General features: G+C 43.2%; 1 protein-coding gene across 2 annotated transcripts in view; it reads left to right on the top strand.

The window, feature by feature from the left end:
- The first annotated feature begins 5,319 nt into the window (after positions 1–5,319).
- LOC137286436 (organic cation transporter protein-like) overlaps positions 5,320–17,345 on the top strand; it is a 31,721-nt gene continuing 19,695 nt past the window's right edge. The window contains exons 1-5 of one of the 2 annotated variants that reach the window (XR_010956992.1): positions 5,320–5,594; positions 8,417–8,574; positions 11,455–11,680; positions 11,978–12,081; positions 12,190–12,344. Coding sequence is in view for 1 of the 2 variants with exons in the window: in XM_067818298.1 (XP_067674399.1) it covers positions 8,432–8,574; positions 11,455–11,680; positions 11,978–12,081; positions 12,190–12,344 (628 nt within the window). In the remaining variant the exon portion in view is untranslated. Of the gene's footprint in view, positions 5,595–8,416; positions 8,575–11,454; positions 11,681–11,977; positions 12,082–12,189; positions 12,345–17,345 lie in introns of those variants that run through there. The other variant, XM_067818298.1, reaches the window with a different exon arrangement.

Below are 17,345 nucleotides of genomic sequence, written 5' to 3'. Positions count from 1 at the left end.
GCATTTGATAAAGTTTGGCACAAAGGAATTATTTACAAGCTTAAGTCCTGTGGAATAGACGGAACATTATTGAAATGGTTTGAAAGTTATCTACAGTATCTAAGGCAGAGAGTAGTTATTCAGGGTAAAAAATCAGAATCCAAACCGATTATAGCCGGAGTTCCCCAAGGATCAGTTCTCGGGCCTCTTCTATTCTCGGTATACATTAATGGTATAGTTGATGGAATCGAAAGTAATATACGTCTCTTCGCAGGTGACACGTCACTCTGCGTGATAATTGACGATACTTATACAAGTGTGTTTACTCTAACCTCAGGTCTAGACAGTACATGTATATCCCAATGGGCAGAAACCTGGCAAGTTAAATTTAATCCAAACAAAACTGAAACATCCAAATCTCACGTAAAGTGAGTATTCCGTAAAACCTCCCATCACCATGAATGCTACGGTCATAATAGAAGTTCAGACTCATAAACATTTCGGTATTACCTTTCAGGATAGCTTACTTTGGCATTCCCACATAAATGAAATGATCAGCAAAATTAGCTCTATGATTAACTGTTTTCGTAGTTTTAAATATAGGCTGTCCCGCAAAACATTGGAAACAATGTACAAATCTGTTATTCTACCATTATTTGATTATTGTTGTCATCTCTGGGACAACTGCACAAATGAACAATCCTTTTCACTAGAACAACTTCACTTAGATGCCATACGCACAATATGCGGCACGAGCCATGATGAGTCGTGCACTCAGACAGATCAAACCTCCTTAGCGAAAAGAAGAGAAAGGTCCAAATTAACACTGTTTTATAAGATGGTAAACCACATGGTTCCTGATTATCTTTGTGATCCTGTTCCAGGGATTGTATCTGACAATAATAATTATAATCTAAGAAATAATGAAAATGACCAAACTATCAGATGCAGATCTACAAATTACGCCAATTCGTTTCTACCCTATACAATTAGACTGTGGAATAATCTACCTACAAATGCGACTAGTGCTTCTTCTGTTGGACAGTTTAAGAATCAAATCACACCCCGCACAAATACTGATACATGTATTAAGTTTGATCTAGACTATGGCAGTCGATTCTGTCAAATAATACACAGTCGCCTTAGGCTGGGATGCAGTGACTTAAACAGTGACAAATACAACCGTTTCATTTCTGATAATGCTTCTTGCACCTGCTCACATGTTCCTGCTCACATGTTCCTGCTCATATGTTCCTGAGGATGCTTTCCATTATTTCTTCACATGTCCTAAATATAGTCTGGTTCATAATTATTGAGAATTTTTCTTCTTACTTTGAGCTATCCTAACACCTCAACTGATTCACTGATACTTAAAACTAAGTAATGGTATAAGGGAGGTAACTCATCTTGGCCTACTGAGTATAGTACAATTAGAGTTACCTCCCCTGAATTTGTAGCAGACGTCATTTTCCTCAGCACTGTCAACAATGTCTGCTGAAGATAAAACAAGGTTGATTTTTGAGTTGTGTAATCAAGGAATTGATGATGTAAATACATTGGCAGAGAGAACAGGAACTCCTCTTTCTACTGTGTATAGGATTAGGAAGAATTTTAAAGAGGGAAAGGATTTTGGGCACCAGAAAGGAGCAGGGAGACCCAGAAAATTGGACTTCTCAGATCGCGTCCGGCTGGGAATTTTAGCGTCTAAAAAGCAAAGGGCAAGCATCTCCAACATCAAGTATGAAATGATAGAAAGGGGATCAACAGTTGTATCAAAATCTACAGTTAGAAGAAATTTGATTGATCTTGGATGGGAGAAAAAGACTGGAATTACTTCTCCTCTCATGAAACAAGAACATAAAGACAGGCGTGGTGAGTGGTGTTTGGCACATGAAAACTTTGACTGGGAAAATGTGATTTTTACTGATGAAAGCTCAATATGGGTATATCCCAATAATGTGAAAATATGGACAAAGTCTGCGTCAGCACCGTTGTATCGACGACCTAAATACAGCCCAAAGTTTCATGTATGGGGAGGGATATCCTTATTAGGAACGACCCCGCTGTGTGTGTTTGAGGGAAATCTGATAAGTCAACGCTACACTAACATATTAGATAATTTTCTGCTTCCAAGTGCACATGTGTTTTATGGAAATGACTGGATTTTGCAGAAAGATAATGATCCTAAACACACCGCAAAACATGCCAAGCAGTGGTTTCAGGAGAAAAATGTGACTGCATTACCATTTCCTGCATATAGTCCTGACTTAAATCCCATTGAGAACATTTGGGGGATGATGAAGGAATGTGTGAATCAAAAGGGGTTGACAAAAATTGAAGACATGAAGAGAGACGTGGTCCGATACTGGGACAGCATAACTCACGAGACACTAACCTCTCTGATAGGAAGTATGCCTACCCGTCTTAGACTGTGCCGTGAAGCTCAAGGAGACTTGATAAAATATTAAATTGTTACCTACACAACATGAAAAGGTCAGTTCACTTTTACAATACATTCAATTTTATCTGATTTGTTCTCGTTTAATAATATGAAATGCTTTAGCTATTCTCAATAATTTTGAACCATACTGTATAACAGTACACGATATGAATCATATTTCTATATGAAAGGTTTCACACTACGGGACGTGCTGAATGGCAATAATTCAGCTTTATATCAGACAAATATGGATATTCTACACTCAGTTGATCATTTCATCATTGCATTAAAACGATTTGATTCTTAAAAGTTTTAGTAAGTAATTACTTCTTTGTATTAACTGGCCACGAAACAAACATGAACAAATATTTGTAAAGCTACTACGTATACCTTTTAATGTAACTTAAGGCTTATCATACAAATGCAGTCTGTTATTATTTTGATGACTGATTTGTTCATCGTACGAAACATTCTGACTCATCTAATACAATAATATGTCAATGTATAGTAATAATTTATCATGTAAAATTTCCACGTACAAATGTGAACAAAGTTTGTATTCTGGAGAGGCATTAATATAAGCCATACAGACTTGTTGGCCAGTCCATTTCCAAGTGAATGAATTATGTTTAAACCACATTATAAATATTATATATATAATATATATAATTATATTTTATACTCACACAAATTATCCATTTATACAGCTTAGTACAGCATCATCACTAGATGGTGGCTAGATTTTCTGCATCTGGCATATTACTAGAACCAGTGAATTGACCATTACATATTTTCAGGGGGTAAGATCTGATATCATTATATAAAGGACTGTGAAGAATGACGTATGCTTCGTCTTCAACAACATCTTTACAGTAGAATCTTCTCATATCTCCCGGTTTCAATCCTGCTAGAAGCAACATCATGTCCTTGGACCTTTAGTTCAGAGATAGTTCCACATTTCACAGCCATTATTCCCCTCCACCCAGTATGTCGTTCACTTAATCAAAATATGTAGCAAATTACATGAATGTATTACACTCAGTTTCACTTGTGATATATGTTTACCGGTAGTCATGAGACTCCTTTGCTTGGCCCTGATTGGAGTGCTGGGGGAAGTTTATGTCACAGCCAAACCATGGGTAACAAATTCACCGTGCCTGCACAATCACAGATCCGTAACTGCTAACCTCTAGTGATCCCTCATTAAGGTGGATAAGTGGGAATGAGCCGTACAAACGTGTCTACCTCCTCTGTTCTCTACACCCCTCTGGCTGCAAAATGTAGCCCATTGTCACTGGCTTCTAAGTGTAACTCATTTTCACTGCGTTCTAAATGTAATTCATTGTCACTGGCTTCTAAGTGTAACTCTTTGTCATTGCCTTCTAAATGTAACTCACTGTCACTATCATCCCCTGTCATCACATTGTTCCTGTACTTCCCAATTAACTTCTTGTTGTTCTTGTTAATTATTTACTGTACATATCTAGACCACCCTGTTTTTCATCTGACTCTTGACTACGATTCAAGAATCTGTATCGAAACATCGCATGATCCAAAGTTATTCATCCATAAAGTTTGTCCTTATCTAAGGTTGGTTAATCGTAAAATGCAATTGCCCATTGGATTCCATGGCTTTGCGACGGTGGTTACCAAGGGCATTCGGTAATATCAACCAACCTATAGTAATGCATCGTATTCATTTCACGAATAATGGCTCCGATTACTGTGGAAACTTGATGAGAGTGTACTGAAATGTCATTCTCGGCTTCCTAGAAGGTATGCAATCAAAGTAATCAGGTAAATATCACTGCTGGAAACAACGATGGTTTGTGCGCTCACGAGTTTTGAGTGTACAGTATAGTTATCTCAGTTAATACGGACACTTGGTTGATTAGAAAGAGCATGGAACATTTGAATTAAACACACTGAATAATCATTAAGAAATACATTCACTGGCATGCAGTTTGATTGCAAACACGCAGTAGAACATACGAAAAGTGCATACGAATTACTTGGCTTCCACGTGCTCGAATATATGTAAACGTGATTTACAGAACGTTCAACGGACAAATCTTCAAACAATACTGTCAATGGTGCTAACCTAAACTACCCACCAAACGTTTCGACTCACTTGTGTAAAGTACCCACTTACTTCAGTCAACTGTTTACACATGAACGTAACGTTGAAATGATCATTGTCACGAATTCAATAAATAGTGAAACGCAGCGGAAACTGACGAATTCTTAACAAAACTTTACACCAGAACGCAGCTGTTCAGATGCACCATATTTGCACATTCCTTTCAGCAGTTTGATGCATAATACTTGCGTAATACATTAGCATAAGGTTTGCGGTTGGTTCCCCCAAGTTAGTGGAGAAATCCATCTTCGATGTAACCATATACATACACATAACCTATAGCGAGTGCTTTAAGCGAGTCGAAACTCTTGACGGGCAATATACATTGCTGCTTGTCTGAATCTTGAGATTACCACGAAGCTTGAAAGACTTCAGAATGTAGAAATTACTAAAATTATCTAACGTATTTCTCGGCGAGTGTGTTATCATAGAGTAATCTTTACTTATTTCTCCGGACATGTAGTCTCAGCTATTAGTACATAACGTTTATCAAGTAAACTTGGAAATTAAGACGAAAACCTATCGACACAGACGGATTAAAGCTTAAGACATAACGCAAATTATCTTATAATTTGTAAAATGAAGAGACAGAGTTTAATATTCTCGGTATTGAGAACAATTAACACAAATGTGCGGTTTATTTCTTTATTATAAAGACAGAATTATTTGTGTGCGTCTGAGGGAAATATGGCGTATTTTATGTAGTATTTTATGTACACACTATGTAGTATCTACAAACATCTAGTACACATGGTGTTTCACACGGAGTCCTTCTGTCTGAGAAATGTGTAACCTGTACGACTGTCAGCCGAGATGTGGGTAAAATGTTTGTATAGTCACATCAGCGGGTCTCCCTGTAACGTATTCTGGTGTAGTGTGTAATGACAGTATATACCTCAGGACAAACAGCCTCGACATAACATGACCCTTCGCTCCTATACAGTTCTCTCTCGGAGGTCCATTTGGCTGAACGTGACATCGAGGTGCTGTGTCCTGTACCAGTGCCTCGCTCAACCTGTACATCGATAGACCGACGTAAGTAGCTCTTTGTTTACAAACTCTACATTAATAATTACTGTCAGCTGTTTACCACCTTCCTGCTAATTATAGTCTCTAACTGATGATGATGATGATGCAATTTTCTCTTTCGGTATATGGATTAAAAATATTTATTCACTAAATGAATGGATTGGTAAACGGCCATTGCGCCCATATGAATATCTCTTCGATACAAAAGTAATACGCCCTACAAAGTTCATTTATCAACACTGGAAAACTCGCTTTAAAGTCCTAGTAATAAGTACTAGTATTATACTATAGGAACTATTCGCGACATGGGAGGAAGGAAATTAGCCTAAGAAACGTCTTGTCGGTGTTAAAATAGCTGTGTACAGAGTTGACAATATTTTGACTAATTTCACCAGAAAATGGATAATTTCCAAATAAAACTGATTGTAGATCAAAACTATATTCACAAAAGAAACATCTCACTTTAACATCAAAAGAAACTTAGACACATTAAAAAATAGAGGATGACATCTTCCTCCTGACAGCCACATTTACAATGTCGGTATGACATTCGAGGTAGTACCCGCTCGTGTCTGGGCGTCTACGTGTCGTGGAGGTGTCCCACATAACCCGATCCTGTCAGTGTTGTAAATGTGCATGGAGTCCCCAAGGTGACTGCCAGGTGAATATAGAAAGTACTCGAAATTTGGGATTTATAAAAATATCTAAATAAAAATAATATAACACAATCAGAAGATATTTATCTCATGACTCTTATGGGTAAGCAGTCAAGTCATTACTGTGTTGCCCAAGAGCGCATCTGGTGCGTGAGGACTGAACAAAAGTTGGTATTGCTTGCAGCCATGTTGTAGTCCTAAGCATGATGTGTACAAATTGTAAGAGGACGTGCAGGTGAAGCAACCTTTGCTGGATCAGTTCCCGGAGAACGTAACTGTCCTACCATTCAGTGTGGAGAAACACTATGTACGTTAACGTGATTGTAGAGTTCATACAGAGCTACACATACTCTTATGTTGAAAACTGGGGTGTCGTATAGTCTATCTATTGATCGAGTCTGACGGGTTTCACCTCACCAACATGTTTACCTGGTCATGAGACGTACAGTGATATGGTTTGTGTTTACTGATAGCAGAAACAATGTTTAGACTTTGTGTACACATAGACATGGCTGCCAGACCTCACGGGAGACGATGCAGGGTTTCACAGGTTAAAGGTTCATGTGGAGACATTAACATGTTGTGAGAGACATTTGCAGTTTCAGAGAGACATTTGCAGTTTCATATAGATACATTTGCAGTTTCATATTGCGATATTTGCGGGCTGAGAGAGGCATTTTCTGTTTAATATAGAGACAATATAGAGACATTTACAAGTTATTTCTTATAGTGGCATTTACAAGTTCACAGAAACACACTTCAAAGAGACATTTACTGTTCCTTATAGAGACATTCAAAGAATCTTGAATCAGTTGCTGCACTGCATGTCAGATGTGCCGTTTTAAGGGCCCACTAAGCAAACAAAATGTTGCCTTTACCATAGAGCATAAATGGCCTCACCAGATTTAAGCTTTAAATGACTATCGATATTTAGGTTGTACCCATACTGTTTGTAGCATATTTTGCCAAGAGCAGCAACTACTTATAATAGCTACAAGTACAGCGGTGTCACCAGGTGCAAGTATAGCCGTATAGCGGTGTCACCAGGAGCCAGGATCGTGTTGTCACCAGGTGCAAGTACAGTGGTGTCACCAGATGCAAGTACAGCGGTGTCACCAGGTGCAAGTATAGCCGTATAGTGGTGTCACCAGGTCCAAGTACAGCCGTATAGCGGTGTGACCAGGTGCCAGGATCGTGTTGTCACCAGGTGCAAGTACAGCGGCGTCACCAGATGCCCGTTTCCAAATGTGTTTCCTCACCCAAAGTTAAGATTTGATCCCAAAGTTTATTTGGGATTAGTCAACCCTGTACCAGTACTTCGGAACTAACCATTCTAAATTTATGAATGATGCAGAAAAGACACAAAATATAGAAGTCCGCATGACTAACATACCCAAACATACATCAGTAGAATGAGATGAAAGAGGTACATCCTTGAAAAGAGGAACCAGTTTTGGAAGCTGGAACACACGTTGATTTCCTGGGGATTTTCACACCTCGCTGGTACGGTACAAAGTAGACTGGGAGAAGGCGCTCGTCTCGTCTCACGCAACGCTTCAAAACGTCCTGCAGATGACAGCACCACTGTGTTCACTATGCTAGTAGGATAAGGAATGTGCCCGGCTTTGTGACAGTTTGGACATCACTCTAACGTACGTGCACTTCGCAGGCACACAATCCCCACAGTTTAACTCACTGCATCTGCTTCTACACTGCTGTATTTAGGGGCAGGGATTTAGACATACAAGGTGGGACAGTACTGAAATGTCACAACTCAGAGTAAGTGTATATATTATGCATACGAATTAGCAGCATGTCTTCACATGACAAGCTTCTGTTTCATAGATTTACTAAATGTAATTTATTCAGTAATGGCAGCATTAAGATACACCTTACCGATATCCCGATGGGCCTTGTGGTATGTAAACAAAATGTCTCTACATTCTTCATGTTGTTGTGCGCGGACAGCATGGCTCTGTGTCTTGCTGATGTGTAATTACACCATGCACTCTTCTGAATACCTAGATATGTTGTGCCTCTGTTCAACAGGTTCTTCATGGGATCGCTGGTGTCTCAGTCGGGTTAGTCGGGTGCTAACAGTGATAACCTATCAATTAACAAGAACTCCTTTGTCGTGGCGGTATGTCAGCCGTTACTTATGTATGTTGGCAGGTCAGAAGGCAGAACATGAAGTTTGACGACGTGTTGGCGTTGCTGGGAGAGTTTGGTCCGTACCAGAAGCGGCTTTACTTCCTTGTGTGTCTGACTGGGATCTGTGTTGCATTCCAGACGCTGGTGTCTGTCTTCACCCTCACCGTCCCTGCTCACAGGTGAGTATCATCGTCACCGTAAACACTACCCTCATTCCTCACAGGTAACTTTCACTCTCACTGTACCCTCATTCCTCACAGGTAACATTCACTCTCACTGTACCCTCATTCCTCACAGGTAAGTTCCACGCTTACCGTTATAGGATTATGATTATAAGATCCTCGCCACCTCTCATAGGTGAGTTTCGCTCTTACCGTCTTTGGCATACAAGATCCTCGCCACCTCTCACAGGTGAGTTTCACTCTTACCGTTATTGGTATATAAGATCCTCCACCTCTCACAGGTGAGTTTCACCCTTACCGTTATTGGCACATACGATCCTCGCCACCTCTCACAGGTGAGTTTCACTCTTACCGTCATTGGAACATAAGATCCTCGCCACCTCTCACAGGCGAGTCTCACCCTTGCCGTCATTGGTATATGAGATCCTCGCCTCCTCCTCCAGATACAAGTACAGCGGTGTCACCAGGTGCAAGTATAGCCGTATAGTGGTGTCACCAGGTGCAAGTACAGCGGTGTCACCAGGTGCAAGTATAGCCGTATAGTGGTGTCACCAGGTGCCAGGATTGTGTCGTCACCAGGTGCAAGTACAGCGGCGTCACCAGATGCCCGTTTCCAAATGTGTTTCCTCACCCAAAGTATCTTTATATGTGTAGCAGTACTTCGGAATTAACCGTTCTAAATTTATGAATGATGCAGAAAAGACACAAAATATAGAAGTCCGCATGACTAACATACCCAAACATACATCAGTAGAATGAGATGAAAGAGGTACATCCTTGAAAAGAGGAACCAGTTTTGGAAGCTGGAACACACGTTGATTTCCTGGGGATTTTCACACCTCGCTGGTACGGTACAAAGTAGACTGGGAGAAGGCGCTCGTCTCGTCTCGTCTCACGCAACGCTTCAAAACGTTCTGGAGATGACAGCACCACTGTGTTCACTATGCTAGTAGGGTAAGGAATGGTGAGTTTCACAGGTGAGTTTCACTCTTACCGTTATTGGTATATAAGATCCTCCACCTCTCACAGGTGAGTTTCACCCTTATAGTTATTGGCACATACGATCCTCGCCACCTCTCACAGGTGAGTTTCACTCTTACCGTCATTGCTACATAGGATCCTCGCCACCTCTCACAGGCGAGTCTCACCCTTGCCGTCATTGGTATATGAGATCCTCGCCTCCTCCTCCAGATACAAGTACAGCGGTGTCACCAGGTGCAAGTATAGCCGTATAGTGGTGTCACCAGGTGCAAGTACAGCGGTGTCACCAGGTGCAAGTATAGCCGTATAGTGGTGTCACCAGGTGCCAGGATTGTGTCGTCACCAGGTGCAAGTACAGCGGCGTCACCAGATGCCCGTTTCCAAATGTGTTTCCTCACCCAAAGTATCTTTATATGTGTAGCAGTACTTCGGAATTAACCATTCTAAATTTATGAATGATGCAGAAAAGACACAAAATATAGAAGTCCGCATGACTAACATACCCAAACATACATCAGTAGAATGAGATGAAAGAGGTACATCCTTGAAAAGAGGAACCAGTTTTGGAAGCTGGAACACACGTTGATTTCCTGGGGATTTTCACACCTCGCTGGTACGGTACAAAGTAGACTGGGAGAAGGCGCTCGTCTCGTCTCGTCTCGTCTCACGCAACGCTTCAAAACGTTCTGGAGATGACAGCACCACTGTGTTCACTATGCTAGTAGGGTAAGAAATGGTGAGTTTCACAGGTGAGTTTCACTCTTACCGTTATTGGTATATAAGATCCTCCACCTCTCACAGGTGAGTTTCACCCTTATAGTTATTGGCACATACGATCCTCGCCACCTCTCACAGGTGAGTTTCACTCTTACCGTCATTGCTACATAGGATCCTCGCCACCTCTCACAGGCGAGTCTCACCCTTGCCGTCATTGGTATATGAGATCCTCGCCTCCTCCTCCAGATACAAGTACAGCGGTGTCACCAGGTGCAAGTATAGCCGTATAGTGGTGTCACCAGGTGCAAGTACAGCGGTGTCACCAGGTGCAAGTATAGCCGTATAGTGGTGTCACCAGGTGCCAGGATTGTGTCGTCACCAGGTGCAAGTACAGCGGCGTCACCAGATGCCCGTTTCCAAATGTGTTTCCTCACCCAAAGTATCTTTATATGTGTAGCAGTACTTCGGAATTAACCGTTCTAAATTTATGAATGATGCAGAAAAGACACAAAATATAGAAGTCCGCATGACTAACATACCCAAACATACATCAGTAGAATGAGATGAAAGAGGTACATCCTTGAAAAGAGGAACCAGTTTTGGAAGCTGGAACACACGTTGATTTCCTGGGGATTTTCACACCTCGCTGGTACGGTACAAAGTAGACTGGGAGAAGGCGCTCGTCTCGTCTCGTCTCACGCAACGCTTCAAAACGTTCTGGAGATGACAGCACCACTGTGTTCACTGTGCTAGTAGGGTAAGGAATGGTGAGTTTCACAGGTGAGTTTCACTCTTACCGTTATTGGTATATAAGATCCTCCACCTCTCACAGGTGAGTTTCACCCTTATAGTTATTGGCACATACGATCCTCGCTACCTCTCACAGGTGAGTTTCACTCTTACCGTCATTGCTACATAGGATCCTCGCCACCTCTCACAGGCGAGTCTCACGCTTGTCGTCATTGGTATATGAGATCCTCGCCTCCTCTCACAGGTGAGTTTCACTCTCACAGTACTCCCACCATTCACAGGTGATAAAATCCTCACCATCCTCATTACCATCCCTCACAGGTGAATCTTATGCTCCTCGCCATCATTTACGAGTAGATTATCGGCACCCACCAGATGACCTTGAAAAATGTTTATGTCTTGCATTTCTCTCTGTTATATCTCTGACAGATGTAAGATCCCGGGCTACGACAACGACACATATGTGGTGCAGAGTAGCTACCACCGCCAACTCATCAACCACACCATCCCGGTCTCCGATGGCAAGTACTCAAAGTGTGAAATCTACACAAACTGGAACTCCACCATTTTGTCAAGGGGGAGCAACCTCACTAAGCGCGAGTGTGACAGCTGGGTGTATGACAGGTCGACTTTTGTGTCTACCATCGCTACGGATGTAAGTCTTCTAGAACAGAAGTTCCAGTCGCACTACCACCCAGGAGCGTTACACCATCACTCACTTGTGTCACTAAAGATGTATTGTTTCATGTATATAGCAATAGCCAATAGCTACAGACCTTAGGTGCCATGAAAATGTGAATATTACGCTAAAAGCTGATGGTTAGAAGTTTCAAAATACATAAAAACAGAACTGAAAATCATAAAGGACATACCTTCAAAATACTTGCCAAATTTCAGTAACGTCATATTATCAACTGTTTGATGAACGTCGTGATCTCTTTCCCCGCTTCAGTTGAACATCGTGTGCGGTGACAGAGTGGTGCGGACGTTGTCCAACTCCCTGGTGCTGGCGGGGAAGCTAGTCGGCTCCACACTTCAATGTTTCATCAGCGACATGTGAGTAGGGACCTACCAAGTCTATATGTGTCACAAATGGCTTTTCTAAGATTTGCCACATACATTACTCAGGTCGATAACTGACCTGTCCTATGTTCCGGGTTGCAGATTTGGTCGGAAGAAAGCATTCCTGATGTTCCTCTTCCTGATGATACTTACAGGCTTCGCCAACTACTTCCCATATAACTTTACCATGTTGATGGTCTTCCGCTTCCTGGCCGGGCTCACCACGACTTCTACGTTCTTGGGTGCCTTTGTAATAGGTTAGTCTAGGCCACAACATCAACGTTCTTGGAAGACTCTGTAATAGGTAGGATAGACCACAACATCAACGTACCTGGAAGACCCTGTAATAGGTAGGGTAAACCACAACATCAACGTACTTGGAAGACCCTGTAACAGGTAGGATAGAGCACGACATCAACGTACTTGGAAGACCCTGTAATAGCAAGGGTAGACGACAATATCAAGGTACTGGGGAGCCCCTGTAATAGGTAGGATAGACCGCAACATCAACGTACTTGGAAGACCCTGTAATAGCTAGGGTAGACCACAATATCAAGGTACTTGGAAGACCCTGTTATAGGTAGGATAGACCACAGCATCAACGTTCTTGGAAGACCCTGTAATAGGTAGGATAGACCGCAACATCAACGTACTTGGAAGACCCTGTAATAGCTAGGGTAGACCACAATATCAAGGTACTTGGAAGACCCTGTTATAGGTAGGATAGACCACAGCATCAACGTTCTTGGAAGACCCTGTAATAGGTAGGATAGACCACAACATCAACGTACTTGGAAGACCCTGTAACAGGTAGGATAGACCACAACATCAATGATCTTGGAAGACCATGTAATAGGTAGGATAGACCACAACATCAACGTTCTTGGAAGACCCTGTAATAGCTAGGGTAGACCAAGTAGTATATACAATGGGGGTTCTGGACCACTTTCAAGAAAAGTCTCTACAAAGCCTTATTTACTAAATAAGGCTTTGGTTGGGACCTTAGCTCTTGCTACTATTACCCCTACTACAAAAAAGTTGGCGTGCCTATGTCACGTTTACCGTGTGTTGGTAGGAGGTAACACTGTGCCGTACGGTACGATCAATAATTCTTCTCTTACAAACCCCCTACCCGGCCCATCCCTCAAGTAGTACAAGTTAGGTTCGTCGGCTTTCATATCCACTTTATCTATGTTGTAAGTTTTGACTGACCATATAGGATCGGTGGCCCGCTTACGGCTATCACCCTCGTGTTCCCCCGGCTGGTATAGATACCTCACTAGGGCCCTATCTGGTATCTGTTTCTCCTTCCCACGCAATGGAGCGGCCGACTCTGCAACTATTGATTTTAGTTTGATAGCGTCTGCCGGTTTCTTACCGGTGAGACGGGTGACTTCATGGTTGATTGCCGACACCACCTTGGGTAACCTCGTGACCCATTCAGTCGATCGTTTTCCAGGGGTGACCATCTCCCTAGCATACTGATGGCCGAACAAGCGCTCAGCCAAAGTCCTATTAAATCTCTCAACTATGGCTTGGCTGCGATGGGCTCCGGCCGTGCCACGCCTGACCTTTGTATCGTGTTTGGCTAGCAGTTGTGACACGGCACCCATGAACTCCCGTCCGGGGTCAACTTGCAGCTCTGTTGGCCACGTCAGCGGGCTGCGTTTGTATATGCGTTCGAATCCTCTGGCTACCTGGGCCGAATCTTTCGTGGTCAAGGGTTCGGCTTCCTTGTAATGACTGGCTACGTCCACTACGGTTAAGGCATATTTGTACCTCTTGTCGTGGGGTAGGTCTGCCTGGTGAACGCTATTAGGTATGTTAATACCGAACCTCCTTCTAGGCACGTAGCGTGGTGCCGGCAAATAGATCTGCCACAGGGCTTGTTTTTCAAGCCACGCTTTGGCTTCCTCCGGGGTACTCGCGCTATTTTAGCTAGCTTATCTACTGTGCTAGCTCCTTTCCAGTACCCACGCGGGCTGTAGTAAATAGCCTCAAATTTTTTCATGTCCATACGCGTATGTGTTTATCCCATCAATAGCTATCCAACGTTTCATGTCCATAGGCGACAGGGACGTCTTGTTTATAGTCAGTCCGTATATCTTATGTCCATCACTTCTAAGTGTGTTCATTTTATGCCTAAAGGTACGGGTCTTGAACAGGGCTTCCTTGAATCTGGCGTGTTTGATGTGTTGTTTCACCACATACTTCTTAACCCCCTTAGCCTTCCGGATCTCACTATTGTCGGCTTTCAGTATGGAGTACATCTTAGGTCTCAAACCTATGTACTCGGCTATGGGTGTGCCAGCACACTCGTCCTTCATCTTACCTAGGACCTTTTTATTTACCGTACTGTGTATGGCATGGGTCTTAGGGTAGTCGCTGGTGTCGTATAAATCGAGGTGTTTTTTCATGTCCTCGTACACGTCCTCGGTTCGAATCTCCATCAGCAGGGAATCCGTGTCAGTGTACAGCACTTCACACCTGTCGCCGTACTGTTTCTTGAGCTCGTTGTAGTAAAAGTCGTACATCAGGTGTTTGGATAAATCGAGGATGCTCATCCCCACGTAAACAGGCCGGTTGAATTTTATGTGGCTTTTCTTCATGTGTAGGGCAACCAGGTTGTCTGTGAATATCTTACTACGGTTGAATGCCGGACTGGCTATCAATCTCCTGAGCTTGTCTTCCTCACTCGACCGAACCAGCTTCACAGTCACGCGTTTCCTCAGGTTCTCCATAGTCTTACCAAACACCGAGTTGTTCATGAGCTTGTAGAGATTTTTCTCAAAATCACTGGTGGCTTTTTTTCGTAGGTCTGTGTTCATTCTGATGTAAGGCTCCATCCATGGGCTCTGGTCGAACATGAGCACCCTGTGTATTTTGGTCAGCCTCATACCCAACGACAGGTACAGCTGTAGGTTGCGATAGTGAACGATGTACTTGGTCTTCTTCATTAAGTTAGGCACGAGTTTTTCAACGTCTGTCACACGCCCACCTAACAAGTTATGTTGGTACTCAGACATCCAGTCTGGGTTAACCCTCATACGTTCGGGGGCCAGGGGGTAGCTGTTGTGCGATGTGTGTAATTCCTTGGTATACTCTAAGTCAACCTCGAGGATATACCCTTTGTTCGAATCTGGTGCAACCCCCATAACATCAACGTGGGGTACCCATTCGAATCCCCCTGTAGGTAGATACTGGCTCATGGCCCAGCCGTACAGGTTGTTTGCGTCGAGGTAGAGAATGTGATTGGTTGGCTTGTTAGGATCGTAACCTTTCACGTATTGATTATTTGCTTTCGCGTATCGTTTGGATGCCATGGAAATCCCACCTCGCAAGCCTTTCTCAATGAATAGGTGCATGTCGTAATCTGTGAGCAATTCCAAATTAACTCCGGTCTTTTTAAGCAAGGCGTCCCACGACAGACCTGGGCTGGTGTAATACCATGCGGGGTCGAGTTTATACTGCTTGAAACACGTCCGCCTAAACGTCTCAAACACGTCGGCTAACAGCAGTACATCTGTCCTCAAGTACAGGTCGTGATAATCACCCAGGTTCTTACAACCCAGTTTATTCCATACGTTAGTCGCGTGCGAGTAATCATCTCGTGAGACGGACGCCTCATTCAGCTTGCTATAAAAGCAGTCAATAGGGGGTAGTCTGGTCTCGGTGAACTTGACCCAACTATCCATGTACTCATAGGGGTACACACCCTTCCTCATAAGCAGGGGTCTAGTCTCGGCGTCTGTGTATCGATCGGTGATAGGGAAGGTATTGTTGGCCTTGACCAGACTGTCGAGTGACGACAGGAGGAACTGAAACGAGTCAATGAACCTAAGTCCGTTTAAGCTGAAGGAGATGTATCTCTCCATGTTGTTGGGGATGCACGTTATATTACCATCGATTTTCGCGATGGCCTGCATGATCAAGTGTGAGTTGTACCCTCTCAAGTTGTGAAAGACAACGGGGATGTTTATTGTCTTAGGGTTGATTTTAAGCTTGAGGTTGCACGCGCTGTGAGCGGCGCCTCTATACTTACCAGTTATGTAGCAGTGATCTCTCACCGAATCACCGTTAAGTGGTGAGTCACACACGTGACAGTTAGTGCTACTAGCGTGAGCTAGCCTGTCGACTCGGGTCATACGCATGGGAGCGATTCTATACAATGCATTCCTAATAATTTTTTCTTCCTCCTGCAAACACTTTAGAAATCTTTCAGCCGCGTCAGGGCCCCTATACACTACCGGAGCTTTCGTTTCCCCGTCACAACGGACGACAATGTATCCAAACGAACAGGCTTTATGCTCTTGTGTTTTGTGGGTGATGGGAGCCTCGCCGGCGGCACCACTGGGGGAATCCCCCACCACCAAGGCTTCGAAGTCGGCGTATATGATATAAGGCACAGACATTTGGTTCTTGTGGTTACTGAATTTTAATATATTATCACCTTCCTTAGGCATGTCGACTCGTATGGCCGTCTGCCCCACACCTTGACAATCATCCCGGTGGGATTCTAATAAATCAGCTCGTGTGAAGCCATGTAGGCATCGTTCACAGAAGTGGGTCTTTTCTCTGTGTGCCGATTGGTCATACAACAGCCTGCTAAAGTGTTTTATCCATGTGTAGTGATACTTATCACCTCGCTGGATCATGAATATATTGATAACTTGGCGATCCTTCACCGGGCTGACCCTGTGTACTATTGTTGTGTTACCTTCGTGCCCAAAGACATTTATAGCCAGATTATTCTGTTTTTCTACTTTAGTGATCTGGGATATGGGGGTGGGTTCATCTATACCATCCCAGTTGAGCCCATCGTCTTGGGGATAGCTAGAAAGCCTATCTGAATGAGTGTCAGCTGGAAATAAGGCTGACCTGATAGCTAACCTCAGGCAATCGTTTCCTCTATTCTTAACGTTTACTATGGCATGTTTGTTCCTATAGTAGGGAGGCAAGGCTAGGTATGACCCGCCTCTGAACGGCACGTAGTTAGCTATGTCTAGATAGACATTATCGATTTTATCTACAGCCCACCCGGACCCCAAGTGTGTGTAGCGTTCTAAGTTTTCTCGTATCTGCTGAAAACTGGTATCGATTGATGTATCAATGGTCTCTGTATGTGTGACGACCTCTTGTTTACCTCGGAAGTAAGGCTGAACATACTCAGTGGTACTCCCAACCTGCTTATCGAGCGACATTTTCACTGTGATCTGAAACTTGATACTTCCTAGGTTATTTAGTTCCTGGTTGACCTT

Source organism: Haliotis asinina, chromosome 6, assembly GCF_037392515.1.
Source record: "Haliotis asinina isolate JCU_RB_2024 chromosome 6, JCU_Hal_asi_v2, whole genome shotgun sequence".
In the NCBI taxonomy this organism is placed as follows: domain Eukaryota; kingdom Metazoa; phylum Mollusca; class Gastropoda; order Lepetellida; family Haliotidae; genus Haliotis; species Haliotis asinina.
The sequence above is the reverse complement of the archived record's forward strand: the minus strand, read 5'-3'. Positions and strand labels throughout refer to the sequence as shown.